The 17,194-nt window shown below is 45.8% G+C and overlaps 2 protein-coding genes across 16 annotated transcripts in view; one reads left to right on the forward strand and one right to left on the reverse strand.

Moving 5' to 3' along the window:
- The window catches only part of GMPR (guanosine monophosphate reductase), a 43,582-nt gene extending 37,467 nt beyond the window's left edge, over nt 1-6,115 (forward strand). Inside the window, exon 9 of the mRNA XM_079301686.1 lies at nt 1,209-6,115. Within this exon, the coding sequence (XP_079157812.1) occupies nt 1,209-1,389 (181 nt within the window). The 3' untranslated portion in view covers nt 1,390-6,115. The remainder of the gene's footprint in view (nt 1-1,208) is intronic.
- A 7,361-nt stretch (nt 6,116-13,476) lies between these two features.
- Nucleotides 13,477-17,194, reverse strand: part of ATXN1 (ataxin 1) — a 258,971-nt gene continuing 255,253 nt past the window's right edge. For all 15 annotated transcript variants that reach the window (XM_079301679.1, XM_079301676.1, XM_079301677.1 and 12 more), the window contains one exon: nt 13,477-14,924. In XM_079301679.1, the coding sequence (XP_079157805.1) occupies nt 14,394-14,924 (531 nt within the window). In that variant the 3' untranslated portion in view covers nt 13,477-14,393. The remainder of the gene's footprint in view (nt 14,925-17,194) is intronic.

Here is a 17,194-nt window from a genome sequence, read left to right on the forward strand (position 1 = left end):
TCAATTGCTCATCAGATGTAAGGAGATTAATCATGGCTCCTTACTCACATGGCATATCAACACTTCGCCTTTATTGTCTCCCTAGGGCTGTGACCTTGCATTTAAACTAACAGGATGAAATATTGCCAGGCTCACACTGAAGTACCTCCACACAACAGCTGTTGCTGTTGTTAATGATTCACAAATGGAGCCTACAAACAGGCATGCCCTTTCTTGTACTATCCCCTGGAAACTTTTTTAAGGAAGAAGCAAATAAAGCCATTTAGAACAATGACAGACCGCTGCCATGATTTCTGCCTCCGTGTTGTAGGGCAGAAAGAAAAGTGTCTCCTCTTCCCTCCACACTTGTCTTAGACCCTCCCTTCCCAAGGCTTGCCTTTCCAGATGAGCCAGTGTGCCAGGCAGAACAAGCTTACTCTAAAGTGCAGTGAGATCAGCTTTTTTACAGGAGGGATTACTGAACGTGGGGCTGGAGAAAACTGGAGGAGGAGTGCAAGTTATTTACCTGGATTCTTCCATCGTGCAACTCTTCAGATGTGCCTTTTGGGAACAGTGCACTCTGTGCTGGCATGCACCAGCACTTGACAATATTCACAGCACTGCTATTTCTCTGGCCTTTTTGCCTGGCACTGAATTGTGCTAGATCACCTTTTAGCTTCAAGGGACAGCTGTGCAGCAGGTTTCTGTTACAGAGCTCTGTGAGCTCTGGAGAAACTGCACTGGTAGGAGACAGCCAGAGCACTTCCATCTGTGTCTGATCAGTGATGTGGGACAGAGCCCAGGGGCTGTGACACCTCTGTAGAGCTGTGTAGGGTGGTGCCTGCAGAAAACCAGCTCCAACATTTCTCTCTTGGAGCCTGGATGTTCCTTACATTTTAAAGCTTGCAGCTCTCACAGTAAAATTTACCTTTCAATAAAGCTGGAAGTTCCACTTGCTTGTAGGCAGATGGTAGAGTGGAGGAAGGGGCAGATCTGTAAATAAACTCATGGGATATTGAAGCATCTACAAGATCTGCCTGCTTCTACTTCTCAGTGTTGGTAGTGAGTGGAGCTGAGGTGTTTCAGTGCTTGAGAGCACCAAGCACAAGCAGTAAAGCTGGGGACACGTTTGTAAACTGCAGCCTGCAGAGTTAAGCTCCACATTGCTCCATTAAACACACTCATGTTTTGCATCCAGATGTGAATGCAGTAACTGATCTCTTCTCCAGGGCTTCAGAGGGCAAGACTGTGGAGGTGCCATACAAAGGGGATGTGGAACACACCATCCTGGACATCCTTGGGGGGCTGCGCTCCACCTGCACCTACGTGGGAGCTGCCAAACTCAAGGAACTGAGCAAGAGAACGACGTTTATCCGGGTCACCCAGCAGCACAACGAGGTCTTCTCCTAGCCTAGGCCTGGGGGGCTGGAGAGAGGTGGGGGAGAAGAGCAGGGGGCTGCTCTTCTCCTTTGCTTTCTCCTTCATGTTGTGTTAGTGGCAAACTTCCCTCTCTCTCTCTCAGAATGGCAGTGTCATAGCCATTGGCTATGGCTGGGATTTGGAAGGGGGAAGGTCATGCTATTAACACAGTGCCATTGATTCAAAATGCAATAGCCTCATCTTTTATTGTTGTGCCTATTTTATTTTTTAATCAACATTTCTTCACCTGGTTTTTTCCCCCTCTGATAAATAGCTGCTGAAACCTCCATTAACGAGGAATTGGCTTGTACAGACATGGCTGTTAAAGCCTGCACACATTCACACATTCCCTTTTTTAAGGCTGACCTGTCAGCTACCACCACTTTCTGGCAATGCACCTTTCAGAAATTGCAGGCTGGGAGAGAAAAAGGTGCAAGGAATTGCATGGAGAAATAAAAAATCAAGTTCTCTTTATCTTTTTTCTGGCTTAAGAATGGATGTTATGGCACAACTGCCAGCCTGCAAAATGTCAGAGGTGGATGGTAGATGAGGCCTGGCTGCTGGTGACATGTGATGCTAAAAATGCCAGATCTCTATCACTTTCAGTTCACAGGGCTGATGTTGCTGTTCTTAGTTAAACCTCCCTATTCAATGGACTTGCCCTTTCAGAGAAGCTGGCACTGAATGTAGCAAAACCGTGCTGGCCCCCCTGCCCCCATCTGAGGAGATCATTCAGAAGCTTTTCAGAGCTTGCCTGCTTTATCATGAGTGCAGTTATTGAATTACCTGGGTTCCTGTTTTACCTGCTCTCTGGAAACAGGTTTTTAAGACATTGAAACTCAGGAGCTGTAACTCTGACAAGGGGGAATGATTCTTGCAGTCCTCCCTGTTTCCTTGCCTGCTCACATCCATTTAGCAAAAATATAAAAATGCTGTGCAGTGCATTGTCTGTGGCCAGGTGGAGGAGACCAGAAGGATCAAATTGCCTTCTGGTTTGGTGGTACCACTCCTTTTCAGTCCTTGACATCATGTAAAGCAAGACAGAGCTTTTGGCAGAACAGCTTGGTTGATTGCAAGACACTGTCAGGCTGAGATGGAGTTAAAGCATTTGCTCTAAAGGCAGTAATGAATGTTTGAGACTCTGGGTAACACTTTAATAAAGTGTAATGGACTGATAATTAATTGATAAATCACAATGAAAATTTCTTTGGAAATACACATTGCATCCATGACTACCACAGTAGCTCAATATGATAAATGATGTAAAAGTGATCACCAATGAATTAATGTTTGGCCACTTACTTCAAACTGCTGCTGAGATCATAATGCAGCTGGTGTTATTTCAGTATTCAGAACTTTACTTTTCCCTCCTGTAGACATCTGTGGAAAGAGTCAGGTTTCCTTCGAAAAGCAAAAAAGTGATCTGTAGGAAAAGGAATAGCAAAGAGAAACTCTAAAATTCATACACTGGACTGCTCAAAAAGCCAGTCACAAGGACTGGTACAACTGACCATGCTGAGAAGCAAATCCAGGCCACAAGCTGATCCCTGGTGATTTTTAAGTGTGTTGTGCACATTAGAAAAAGCACAGGATATCTTCTAAATTGCCTGGTATTTTAAATGTCTTCCATTTAACATGTAGGACATACTTCTTAATTGTGGGATGACCCCTTTCTCTGCTCTGGAAGTGGACGAGGGCCTTAATGTGAGTACAGGTTATGCTTGTGCTGGCTGCAAGGACCAGTTGTCCTGCCCACATATCATAAAGGAATGTGAATGCAGCAGAGAAGCAGGGCCTGTGAATCCAGGCCCAGGGAATTCATGCCCAGGGAATCCAGGCCTCATCTCTGTTCCCTCCAGCCTGGAAGCATCATGTGAAGAGAGTGCCAGGCTTCTTCACCACAGAACAGGGCCATGGGCCACCTACTGCTCTCAGCTGCACTAGCCCAGAGCAGGGGCAGTGAGACCCCTCTGCATCAGTACAGCTGTGGCACAGCACTGGTCCTCTCTTTATGTGATGTGAGGGGGAAGCAAGTGGACACCTCTGTCAGGAGTGGGGTTAGACCATCACAGCCCAGTCCTGACCACAGGTGTGTCTCCACACTGGTGCCTTCACACGTGGGAAGTGCAGCCCTCTGCTGGTCTCATGCCCACTCTCACAAGAGCTTTTCTTACTTTTTTTAGCTACATTTTTCTAAGTGGAATTTAAGAAATACATATGCATATAAAAATATATATATATTTGTAAACATTTTTTTAAAAGATCATGCACACACCAAACTGAGCAGCTTCATGATGGCCTCAGAACAGTTTCTTTTGCAAAGGGCAGGTGCTGGGGGCAAGGGGAGGCTGCCTCTCCACAAGTGTGACAAATGGGGCTATTCTTACACTTACTTTCCTTCCCCTCCTGTACATACCTCTGATCAGTGACTAATAGGAGAGGGACATGCTATTCTTAAGCTGTCCCCAAATTCTTCAGGCTGTGAATGACATTGATGTCATGGATGGTGACTGATAAAGTTTTGATGTTGGATACTTGGTTTTCTGCATAGCAGTTCTTACCATTGTTTTGATAAACAGCATGTTTCCTTTCATTTTCTCCTCTCTAGAAGTGAGCAGGAGAGAGAAATGAGATGCAGAAAGGCTGAACTGGTGGCATGTCTGCATCTCACCCAGTTATATGTGAATTTTGTTCAGGAATAACCCTCAGCTATGTCAGTGCTCACCATTGACACTGTACATGTGCTGCTCTGAGACAGGCTGGAAAATACAAAAAAAAAAAAAAAAGCACTTGAGTCCCCCTTAACACCTATTCCTGTGCTGCAGTCGTTTCCATGATCTTTCCTTAGCTCCAGCTCCTGTACCCTGCTCAAGCCTGCTGCCACTCCCACAAGGAACTGAGGCAGAGGGAGCCAGGAACACACTTTGTCTGGCAGGACGGTCCAAGTCAAGACCACAACCACTGACAAATGCCATGTGCCATTTCTGGATCTACCTCACCTGCACATCTAACTGGGTTCTTTGTTATTTGGTGTCCTTTTGTGGGAAATGGAATTTGTAATATTGAGTAATTCTGCATAATCAGGTCTTCTCTAGCCCTACATTCCAACCCCATCCTGTCCAAAGGAATGCTGTGAGTGTTACAGCCTGTACTGCAGGCCAGGGTCATGCCTGCTTCCCTCAGCCAGGCAATTGTTGAGCTCCCAAGAGCAGTGTTGAGGTTCCCACTGGCCCCAGAAGGGTGCAGTTTAACATACCAAAGACCTACAAGTGGGGATGCCGAAAAAGACAACATTACATCATTAAGCAATCCCTGCTGAGCATATCTGCCTGTGGCATCTTGAAACACAAGGACATCTCTAACAGCCCTGGCTTTCCCAGTCCTGCTGTGGGGTTGCCTTGCTGCAGCACATTTTGCAGGGTGGGCTCCTGTCCACAGAGCCTGGCTACTGGAACTCCTTGGGAGGGAAGGGCTTGGCACCAGAGTGGCCTTGCTCACTCCCCAGTGACTGTGTGGTGACTCCAAGGGGTGCACTGTGCACGAGGACACCTCCTTGTTGTAGGTGTGAGCAGTTGCTAAAGGGGTGGGCCCTAAGCCAGCATCCTGACAGACGCAAAACAAGCCACACACAAAACACATTCCATCTGCTTATTGGAACAGCCAGTCCCATCGGCCACGGGGCAGGGGCTTCAGCTGTTCTTTGGTGAAGCATTCTTCTCCCTTAGGGCATGGTGGGGTTGAATGTAGGATAGGGACACCCTGTAAATATGGAGAGCTGTAAGCAGATCAGAAGAAGCCTCTGTTTGCCTTTGGGGGAGCTTTTCCTAATAAAATGTGCCTGTCTCTTCTTTCAGCTAGTCAGTAGCAGGGATAGAAAGGACAGAGATGAGGAAGAAATCTGGCAGCTGTTGGCCAAGCCCCACTGTGTTGGGACAGGTGTTTTCAGTCAATTATGAGAGTTTGAAGCTGTTCTGAACCAAGCACTCCCTACTTCATACCTATTGAACTCCACTCTTGTGACAGACTTGTTGCTGCAGCTTTCTGCCGCTGTATGTCCAGTGTCTATCCATCACCATCTCACATCCCCCCTGGGGGATGGTGCTGCTTAGCTGCTAATACCAGTTTTACACCAAAAATTCATTGGAGCCAGGAGGGCTTTTGCAACCAGTGCCAGGTTTGGCCTTGTATAGAAGAGGGTGGGGGGGGGAAAAAAGCCAAGTCCCAGGAACAGCGGTTTGCCCTCCACAGCAGCCAGGGCCAGCAGGTGGGAGAGGGCCAGCCCTTCCCTGCGGGCTGGGGGCTGCCAGGGGCAGCGGGGTTGAAGCTTGTCTCGAGTAGATGCTGGCACAGCTCTGCACTCAGGACAGACCACCCCCTGCAGCCTTAGCTTCATTTGTGGTCACCCAGATTCTTAAGCAAGCCCTCCCCAACATTTATTTGACCCAGTGTTTGCTGGCTAAAGTTTCCATATATAAATCAGCAGTCTGGAGTCCAGAACTCCCTGGTGTTGCCTGTGATAACTGTGAAGCGCTTCTGTGTCATTGGCCAAAAAGCTGATGGGCTTTCAGTGTTTTGCTGCCCTGCTTGGGCCCGCTGAGATGGTGATGAGAGCACTGCCCTCCTTCCCTCTGCTGTGGCATCCCTGTATGCGCGGTCCAATCGTCCCAACTGCTCCCAAGTTTTTGTTTTTGTTATGCAATAAAGAGCTTCACCCTGACAGGCTGCAGAGCGTTTTATGGCCATGGGTGGGAGGCTGCGGCGCCTTTTGGCATCGTCGCAAATACTGGGCGGGGCTGGGGGAGGATGGGGCAGGGAATTAAACTGGAAAAATTATGTCCCTAGGAAAGCTCTCTCCCCTTTAGTCATAAAAGACACAACATGCATTTGCAATTGGCACTGTTATTTTATTAGTACGAGTATACTGAAACAATAAACTTGTACTGGTATACAGACAATTTCTTTAAAACAATTTTGTTCAAATTTTGAATCAAACATTGTTTTATTATAATAATGAAATAATTTCTACCTAGAAAACCTGCAAGCACCATCAAAGAAAGGGACCATAAAATTCAATAAACAGACGCGAGTGTATCCTACAAATAGACACACCACCATTAGAAAATAGAATATGAATTCTTCCATTTTTTTTAATATTTGTTTTAAAAAAGCTAGTGCAAGTACAATATTTTACACTGGAATTACAGAGAGTATGCACGCATATGGAAAAAAGTTCTCCTGTCACAATAAAAGCTCTTAACTATGTCTGTATGCACTTAAAATCTTCTCCTCTTTTCAATAAGGTGCAAAACGTTATTCCCTCCCTATTTTCTCCTTTGTACTGGCCATGTCAGCTCAATTTCTCCCCAACACAAAGCTGCGATATCCCTTTTGCTGGGCCTACACTAGGAACTACACTGGAAGTGTGATTTGCAACAACCCTCATTAGTAATAACCAGACAATTAAAAAAAAAAAAAAAATTTACTTTAAAAACTACTGATGTTGAATGGCTGGACCTGACCCCGGCTCGGCCAAGCGCCGCTGCCAGCTGCTGCCGGGAGCGGTGACATAGCTAGTACAAAATGGATTTCAGTAGCTCACCCAAACTGAAAAAGGTTGGGAAATTCCCCCACCCCCCCTTTTGTAACACTGCAAAAAGAACAGTGTTCAACAAGTTAATATATTATTAAAAAAAAAAAAAAGGAGCAAATACATACATAAGTGAGTTTCAACATTAGCTGACTGTCGTGAAGAGTTGCATCTATGCCTTACCAGATTAGTAACTTCGCGAAGCGCCCGGCTGACAGCCAGGCTGCAGACACAGACCGAGCCACCTGCAGCCACCCCCGGCTTGTTTTTGCCCTCAGCTGCCCAGATCCTAACCCAATTGACTGGAACAAGAATTTTGCAGTTTGTTCAATGGGAGAGTACCTGGGTCCTGGACATTTAAAGCAAATGCCAGGGTGGAATCCCCTCACCAGCAGGTGTGACGGGGCAGACCTGCGCTGCCCATGGAGCCAGTGGCCCCACCCTGGCTGAGGATCTGGGCCCTGAAGTTCTGCCCATCACCAATCCTGTAGTACAGCAAGGACAGCTTCAACTAGTGACTCTGCTCACTGCAAACAACACTTCCAATGCACACCTACTGCGTGGTCGAGGGAAAGGGCACAGGAGCTTTAACTGCTCAAAATAGAAACTAACGAAATAGAAACAACCTTGGATGAAGCCTCCATAAAATCCTCAGTGGAAGACTTGCGTCCTTTCAGCTAACAAGAAAAAACCTACAGAAACCTTAGAGACTGTTATTGTATAAATACTACCTGTTGGCTGAATGCACTTCACCATAACACAACTGGGGCTGGTTTCCGAGCGCCCGGAGGTCACTTGCACAGGGCGAGCATTCCCACCCCGTGTGCCTGTGGGAGCCAAAACTTGGGTCACCTCTAGGGAAGGGATGGGAACTGCCTGAAACTTTGCCCTCTCAACCCTGCCACCAGCTCCCAGCTGCCCAGCTCCATCTTTGGACAGGAAAAGGATCCTCTCTTCAGAAACTGCTTCAGGATCCCCTCCTTTTGGCTTCTGAAAAACACCAGTCTTGCCGTTGGTCAAGACCACCCCTGGAACCGTGCTCTGTGTGACCGGCTGCGCCCGGCGCTCTGGCGGCAGCGGTGGGGGAGAGGGGCAGTGACAGGGGCTGCAAGGTTGGTTTGCCTGGGGTACCATTCTCCTGCTAGTGCTGGGCAAGGATTCCTTGTTACAAACACTTCTAGCTCAGGGTTGTACTCTTTGGATTTCATCTGGAACAGGAAGTGCTGAAAAAACGTGGAACAGCATCCCCAGAGAGAGAAAAAAATGGGACCAAAAGGCCTCAGGCAGAAACTAGGCAGGTTGTGCACAGGCGGCAGCAGCTCTCACCCGAGGGCTGCCAGCACCAGCAGGGTCCCCACGCTCAGGTCAGCCCGGCCACGCCTGCCCAGGGCACGGCCCAGACCTCCCTCAAACCAGCCCTGACCTCTGAGCTGCCAGGGGCTTCCTCAGCGCAGGCAGAAGAGACTTAAAGCCAAAATCTAGTTTTGCACAGTAGCCACCCTTTGAAGTGCCCGGTAGCTGCACTCAGGAATTGCTGCTCCAAGGTGTAATTTCAGCACAGGAAAAAACAGTGTGACTCCATTCCCCAGAAATGGGACCCATGTAATACGAACAGAAAATTAAGCACAGTTGTTCTTTAAGAGCCTTTTAAGTAATAATTCTTCCTGGCCAGAGCCAATACAAATCAGATCATCTAGACATGACATTTTCTATATACAAAAAACATGTAACTTTCAACCTTTCTCTGCTTTTGTATTTAAAAACTTTTTTTTTACAAACAAGGTATGAAACTCACTGTTCAAACAGAGCCATCTCTTTTTCAAACACTGAATGAATCATTCCAACATTCATTTTTCTTTTGTGCAATTTTTTAAAACATTACCTGTACTCCTCAATGTGAGTGCTTCAAAAAAAGTTTCTATTTTTAATAAGCTTCTCAAATTAGGTTTACATCAAAAAATATTCCCACAAGGTATAGTGCTACAAGAAAAGATCCTATCAGTAAAGGTAACACATCTGAAGCGAGGTCGTCTATGTAAAAGAAATTGAACTCTGGAGTAGAGGTGTGCAATGCGTTTGGAATTTCCCTATGGGCACAAAGCAAGGCTGTCCTCAGGACAGGGAATCAAGTGGACATGTAGGCATACACGTAAAAAAAATGCACACATAACTTCTTTGTGTGCGAACAGACACTCTTGCCTGGGTGTGTGTGTGCACATATGCATATCTATCTGCATCAACAAATTCTCATTTTGCTATGTATTACAGGATTTGGGGAAAGTGGGAGGGTTGGAAAAAGCAGAGAAATTACTGCCTCTGCTCTGATGGTGTGTTCATTCCCCTTGCTTTTCACATCAGCACTGGTCAGAGCCCACAGTGGACTCTGCTGCTACCTGTGATGATAGGGAGGGAAGAAATGGAAACTATGAGTGCATATTCCATTCTGCCTTTGGTCAAGTTTCTGGGACAGAAGTGTTTCAATGGGCCAGATCCCTGCCACCTGCCCAAGGCTTATGCCCTGGTGAACCCCGACATTTTTTCAGCTGTCCAGTTAAGGTCAGGATCTGGCCCTGATTGAACCACGCTTCAATTAAACAAAGATTTATACATGTGCTTTACAGCAAGCCCCTGAGCAGCTTTCACTGGCCAGCCTAGACCTCCCATGGGCACATGTATAAGTGTTTGCAGAACTGAGTCCCACGACATGCAGAGCATTGCACCAAGAGCCACTCTGAAACAACACTATTAGTGTTTAAAAAGATTGAGAATTCGCTCTCCTTGACACAGGTTTGTTTGTTGTTTTCTTTTAAAGCAATTGCAATAATTAACAGAATTTCACCATTTCCTTTTTACTACTGGCAACACACTTTAAAGTAATATAAATCTCTGCAGAGAGTGTATTTTCATGATAACCAACAGCTACAGTTCATGCTGAGCCTGCTGCTTTTGTATTGCAATCTAAGTGAGATCTACAAAGTTTAAACCATGAGATGCAGGAAATCCAAACTTGTCTGTAACATTGTACATCCCTACTCCGGAGCAGTAAAAGTGCTGCTTCTGGTCACATCAGTGTACCACACATACACCAGCCCCATCCCTGAGTAAAAGGTGTGAAAGGTTTCTAAATGTTCCTTGATTTAAGGGAAACAAGAGTAGTGATGTCACTTCCCCATGCTGAGAAAATGACGGGAACGACAGCGAACGAAGCGACAGTGGGACGAAGGAATTAAAGGAATGAAAAAAGGAACGTGTGTCCCTCCCCTCCTCCCAAGGTCTGCATCTTCGAGGGAAAGCAAGCCTAAGGGCAAGGTACAAAATGGTAAAATAGGTCAACAGCGACTCCGATTCGGGTCTTGACCAGAGGACTCGAGGTAAGTGACATCAAACTCAAATTCCCCACGATGTGGCCCAGACAAACTGAAACAATGCCTAAGTTAAACGCTATAAGGAACAGTCACTTTATATATATAGATATATAGATAGATGATAGATAGATAGATAGATAGATAGATAGATAGATAGATAGATAGATAGATAGACAGACAGACAAATAGACTTTTTTTTTTTTTAGAAATCCCTAAAAGAGGTTCTTGTTTTATTCTTCTTTGCCCTGACTAATTTCTTGGTGATTGTATGCATTTTTGTTGTAAACTAAAGAGGCCTGCTACAAAAGGAAAGAAACAAACAGACAAAAAGAAAACTGCTGTTAGTTACTATTGCAAAGTGGCCGCCACGCAGGGCAGAGGCTGAGCCTCCTCCTCTGGCTTCACCTCAGCATCCCGTGGTGTGCACCTGCCCTGGGGATTGATGGCATTCCCGGGCCTGGGGCTGCACTGCAAGGGATGCTCAGTGCCAGGGAGAGAGGCAAAGCCCCACCTTGCAAAGGACTTGGCCCTGGTGGGAGCCAGCTCCTGTGTGCTGTCCAGGCTGAAGGTGGCACTCGGCCATACGGTTGAGTGCCCCCTCTGCCTGGATGCCATGTAGACATGAATGCATCTCTTTTTTTTTTTTGCTTTATTTTTTTTCTTCCTGGATCTCTTTAAATAACAAATAGAAAAAGGGTTCTTATTTCCTGGGGCAAGGGATCTTCTACCCATAATATGGTGTGGGTTTTTTGGATGGGGGAGGACAGGGAGGGACTTATTAATGGGGCAGGGAGAAAAGTAGAAAGAAAGAATTCAAGAGACAAAACCAGGGGAAAGCGGGTATGAGATCTAGCTAACACCACACAGGTGAGTCTAAGTTGGCACATAAAGTATTGCACATCCTACAAAAGCTAAAGCATGGAAGGGGACAATTGTTTGGAAAGAACCAGTTATTTCAGAATTCCTCAGTCTGAAATACAAGCACAGAACTAATACATTCCTATTGCTCCAAATGTATTTTTTTATTATTATTTTTTTATTTTTTTAGTGTTAGTTGAATAAATCCAGTCAGTTTAATAGCCCCTGCTTCCTTATTAACCACAAATGTGTATGTGTATGGTTTTACTTGAGATTTCTTTTTTTCCAAGTACACGTGAAGTACAGAAATAGTGGTACGACTGTGAACTAAAATCTGTAATTCTTTCTATTCCTTTACCATCAAAGCTTAAAAAAAAAAAAACAAAACAGGAAACAAAACGAAACAATAAATTGCAAGTGCCCTGAGCAGAGTATATGGAAGATTAAGCAACTTCTCTGAGCAGAAATATTAACAAATAAGCACTAACTAAGCTGTGTGATTGTGAGAAGAAACCCACTCAGCTATTTGGTAGCCCGCCGAGAGGTTAATAAAATTCAAGGAAATTCAAAAAAAGTTTCAAGCTATTTTAAACATATTTCAACTTTTTGGTGCACCCCAGAATACGGTATAAAAACAATTAGGTCTGGTGTGAGCTAAATTTCAAGTAACAAGTAACAAGAGTCAAAGATGGGGTTTGGGGATAACATTTCTTCTCTCAAAGAAAAGCACTGTATTTCAGGGGGGAGGGAAAACAAGCCTTTAAATAAATTTGTTCACTTTAGGTTACTGTGTTTCTAATGACATACTTTGATTTCCTGTTCTCCCTGTGAGTACAGCTTCTTCAAAACTACCTGAAGGATGTGAACTCGCCAACCAAAACCGACGACACAAACGCTTGCTCACGGAGGGCCCGAGCGCGATCCCACTGCAATCCCACTGGGATCTTTCAAGAGGCAGCGGCAGGCTCTAGCACTCAGCCCCGACATACTTCATACTCGCACCTCCCCGAGGCTCGTGCAGGAGGCTGGGTGCACAGCACCTCAGAGGATCCAGCCCTACCTGGGGAAAGAAAAGACTCAACGCGTGAATCCCCCCCCGCTCCGACGTGGTTTGTACCAAACTCTTGAAATGTCGCCTTTCCAATGGAAAACGATGCAATTAAAATAACAAATAATAATAATATTAATAATAATAAAATAACAATAGGTTTGTTTTCAAAACAAACAAACACCTTGCTTACTTATAGAAATGTTTTTGTTTTTTTTCTGGAAAACTCTCTCAGCAAGTCTGAAGAAAAATTCTCAGAGGTGTCCCGGCAGGACCTGGTTCTGTGTGGCCAATACGGTAGAAAGACCGAAAATGAACTCTGAAAGGAACATAACCCTATGAAATGGCCTAGAGCGTAGGCAGGTTAGTGAGTAATTGCTACATTTGTTTATGCTCTTTCAGACCCCCCCCCCCCACCCCACAACATTATTAGGTAAAAACTGCAGGAATACCACACAAATGATAAACTCAAGATGTGCAAATTGCAAGATTCTTTAAAGTCCATCTTTTTCAAAAACACTGGACAATGATTTTTTTTCCTCTTTCCTTTTTCTTTCTCTTATTTTTTTTTTATTATGTCAGCTCGCATATGCCTCTAACTCTTTCTCAAGCATTAAAGTTTAAAAAGTGCCTCCTATTAAGTAGTCCTTTGTGGACAATGACTGTCACATACTAGTTCAATAATTCACATTCATCCCTTTGAAACCACATTAAAACTTTCAGCATCTTGCCTGTGAGAAAACTTTACATAGTTGCATGTAGTTACAGTGTTGAAGAGATTTGTTTGTTTGTTGTTGTTGCTTTCCGAGCAGATTAAAGTGATATACAGTACGTACTGAGTGTTAGACCAGGATGCTCAGCAATAAAGTGTGAACAGCATTTTAAGTGCTTAAAGACATTCTAGGTTCATCTTCAACAGCGGATTCCTGTGTCACACACCGCAATTTGAAAAAAGTGGCACCAGTTGTCCATAACCATGAACTAAAACCAGTACTAGAGTTAAAGACAAAGATTTGCAAACGATGGATGCCTGTGATCTCAAAGGGGCAGTCTGCGTCTACCTCGTGGAAGCAAATGTCAATGGCGTAACCCGGTCGATTTGTCTAACACTGCACAGGAACAGAGTGAGCCCGAGCCAGGCGCATCCACAGAGCCAGAGGCACAGCCACGCACACCCACCCACCCAGCCACGCACACCCACCCACCCAGCCACGCACACCCACCCACCCAGCCACGCACACGCACGCACCGCCCCGCCCTCGAGGGAAACCCTGCAGGGCCGTCACCCACGGCCCCTGCGGCCTCGCCGCCCTGACTCCAGGCAATGGAACTGCACTAGCAAGCAGAAAGGAAATGTGGTGTGGCAGTTTGCTTTAGGAATAAAAATCAGTGCAGTCAGACCCCATGGGGGAAAAATATATATATACATATACACACACACAAATATATATATATATATATATATATATAGTAGAGCCTTGAGTAAGAGTTGGCTTGTTGTTGAAAACACCAGAGACTGATCCTTTCCAGTAACACACCCAAGGGTTGTGTCCTCAGCATCCACCTGGGGTGAGGAAACCTCATCACCAACCCGCCAGAGAGCGGCTGTCCCGCCCCAGGGGCTGGCACGCGCCCACACACACACACACATGCACCCCATGTTTGACACACACCTCTGCTACAGTTCCCTTCTCCTCACCTCCCCTCAAAAAAACTAGAACAGGAACCAAAACAACAAAACAAACAAACAAAAACAAAAAAAACCAAAAAAAACCCAAAAAATAAAAGAAAATAAAAACAATAGCGACGAAAAGAAAACAAAATCACAGCTGGACCCTGTCCTACACGAGGTGTTAGAAAACAGGAGCCATGACAACACATTCATTTCCACTAAAGGTGTGTGAAGCAGATACTGCCCCTTCTGTAGCTCTCGATAAACCTAGTCACTGACAAACACTTGTGGAAAAACATATGCACCAGTCTCCTGCATAATACCAGCTGCAACTATAACAACAAGGTTATAACATAAACCTAAAATAAGATGATAACATGTAAATACTGGGTTATTTAGTCTACAGTACAGTAATCTGGATAAAAATGACAAGGGATAGCCTAATTTCCTTTCCCCAAACAACTTTTACTTTCCTACGTTGGATCGACCTTCAATGCAAATCTTAACCTCCTGAGGAATAAAAGAAGGCTTGGGAAGAGTCAAAGGCGGCTCCTCTTCTGATTTCTCTAGTTTTCGTGTTTCAGGGGCTGACCACCTCCTCTTCCTCGTTGCTGGGGGCTTGCTGGGTTCTGTTTTGGTGAGCAAAGGTGCTGCAGGCAATCCTATTTTGTCCGGAAACTTCAGTTCACCGTTCTCAGCTAACATCTGTGCGCTTCCCTGATTAATCCCGTTTTCCTGCTCCGCATACCTGTGTCTACTTCCAGCTAGACTGTCATTCTTTGAATGCTTCAGCAAGATACTAGCTGAGTCCATGGGCTGGCCCTTTTTAATAGAGCCATTCTTCAGGTTCTTGAGCGTGAGCGATATGCAGACGTCTCCCACCGAGAGTTTGGAGCATGGCAAATCAAAGAGCTGGCTGGTTCTTTCGGGGCAGCAGGATGACCAGCCTTGTCCAAATACAAAAAAAGGGTATTCTACCAAGACTTCCACGCTGACCTGCAGAAAGAGACGGGACAACACAGGGAGACAGAGGGAGAGAGAGGGGAGAGCATGAGATCACTCCATGAGCCCTCACACGTGCAGTGCTTGCCATGGGGGAGAGGGATAAAGTTGGAATTGCAAAGGCGATGTTCAGTTTCCACAAAATCAGAAGTCTGGTCACCAGACTTCAGGCCAGCCCTTGTCACACAGCTGTTAATACCTTCTCTGAGCTCAGTCTTTCATAGCACAAACCTCAGCAGCAATCAAGCTTTACCTTTATCTGGCCACTCAGACTGGCATAAGAGTTAGAACAGCTTAAGTGTCTGGCAAGCTATTTCCCACCATCCCCTTGTGGTACCTAGGACCTGCAATTCAAACCTAGAGACTTTTCCAGTGAGAGGATGGCTCAGGAGGAGCTCTCAGCTCTGACACGATTTCCTGAATGACCACAGGAATGTCTTCCTGCTCTGGTCAGAACAAGCATTCACTGAGTACTGTGAAAGGGCAAAGGCACTCTGATTGCCAGGGGAAGGCCATGAGCACGTACAGAGTTGTAGCCATAAGAGCAGCAAGTGAGAGCCTGCCTTCCCCCAGCAGTCTGTTATCAGTTCAGTCTCTTCCCTTCTCACTCCCAGTCTTCCACTCTGTTGCAGAGTTTACCTCCTGCACTTCCTCAGGGAGGTGGTCATCCCTCCTCCTCCTGCAATTCCTGTAACCTGTCTCATTTTTTGGATCATGTTCCTTTTCCCCTTGCTTCACTCCACTTTAAAGATACATCTGGTTAGGAATCCTATCTAACCACATTACAGGGAGCTGCCATAGCCAGAACAGACCAACAGCAGGTGCCCTCTGCTCCCTTGACCTTGCAAATGCTGGGCCTTGAGGTCCCAACATGATAAAACACCTGATAAAAACCCGATAAAATACCCACTTATCTTTGCACGTGGTAGCAGTCCAGCACTCACTGCAGGCTCAAACACTTGATCTGGACTCATGTGATTTTCAACCCATGGGACTGATTCCACCCCCTCTCCAGCACACTACAAAGAGAGCAGGAAATTCTGACTAATACTTCTTTAAAACTTGGCACGTGTTTTTTAACTGCTGCCTGTCACACCAGTGAGGTCTGCAACTGTAAGAGGCTGGCTTGTGCTGAAGACAGAAACCCACTGCTCTGCTCCCATGGTCCTCATGTCCTCTAGAGCTCTTCTCAGGCATGGGGCAGGATCCCTCACTGTTGGTGTAACCCTCATTTGGTAGGGACAAAAGAGTAGGAGATCACCTGAATACATGTGCTCACCTCATTTCTGAGTCATTCAGCAGGCATGGACTATTCCAGCTGCCTGGAGAGTCTTCCCTCTCCAGGACCATGGATTCACATAAAAGAACATCACAGCAGGCTCGTGAAAGCACCTCTCACCTCTGGGAATGAGTAAGGCTGTCACACCCAGCACGGCCTTGCATCATTAAAAATGCATTTCTACACAGAAGCAGTTGAGATGCACACTGCACTCCAATGTTCCAACACATTTGCTCATAATATTAAGTGTGAACCTTGGGAAGAAGTTGCACGGTCTGTCTCACAGAAGAGGCTGGACTCTATGGAAGCACTGCTCCCAGCAGCACTGCCCCTTCCCTGCTAGCAATGCCACCCCCACAGCTGCCCTCCCTGCAAGCAAGGCCCCGGTAGTGCCCCTCACACCCCACCAGCTCCACAGCCCTTTTGGGCAAGAAGACTTGCTCAGGAATGTCCAACAGCTCAGAGACAGATGCTCCAGAACCAGGAAACTAATTATTCCCACCGGATGTTGAAACAGCCAACTGCTGTTTATGAAAGGGTTGATTCTGTTGGAAAAAAACCTACTTGAGTCTATAAATATATGCTATGTACTTCTGCAACTAGGCCAGTGGATAGCACTGCATCCATTACCCTGCCAACTCCACCTGCCCAACACAGTAAACAAGGAATTTCAAAAGGAGCAGTTTAGAGCGTAAGATACTACAACAATTTTTGTCATGCTAAACCTTTTCCAACCACAACTATTTCCCAACAGTCAAACTACACACACTGTAATAATGTGGAAAGGGACCTGACTCAAGCTCTGGTTTAAGCTCTGAACTATGGAGAAAGTGGGGTGAGGTAACCATGAAAGCTCCATCCCTTCATGTCACTGGATAGAAACACTCCAGAACCAGGATTTGCAGAAATATCTGCCCAGAGCTTGGGATCCTGTTCCTATCCTATATGTGCATCTCAGTTTAACTGGAGTCTAATCATAAGTACT

The sequence above is a fragment of the Erithacus rubecula genome (genome assembly GCF_903797595.1).
Source record: "Erithacus rubecula genome assembly, chromosome: 3".
Taxonomy (NCBI): domain Eukaryota; kingdom Metazoa; phylum Chordata; class Aves; order Passeriformes; family Muscicapidae; genus Erithacus; species Erithacus rubecula.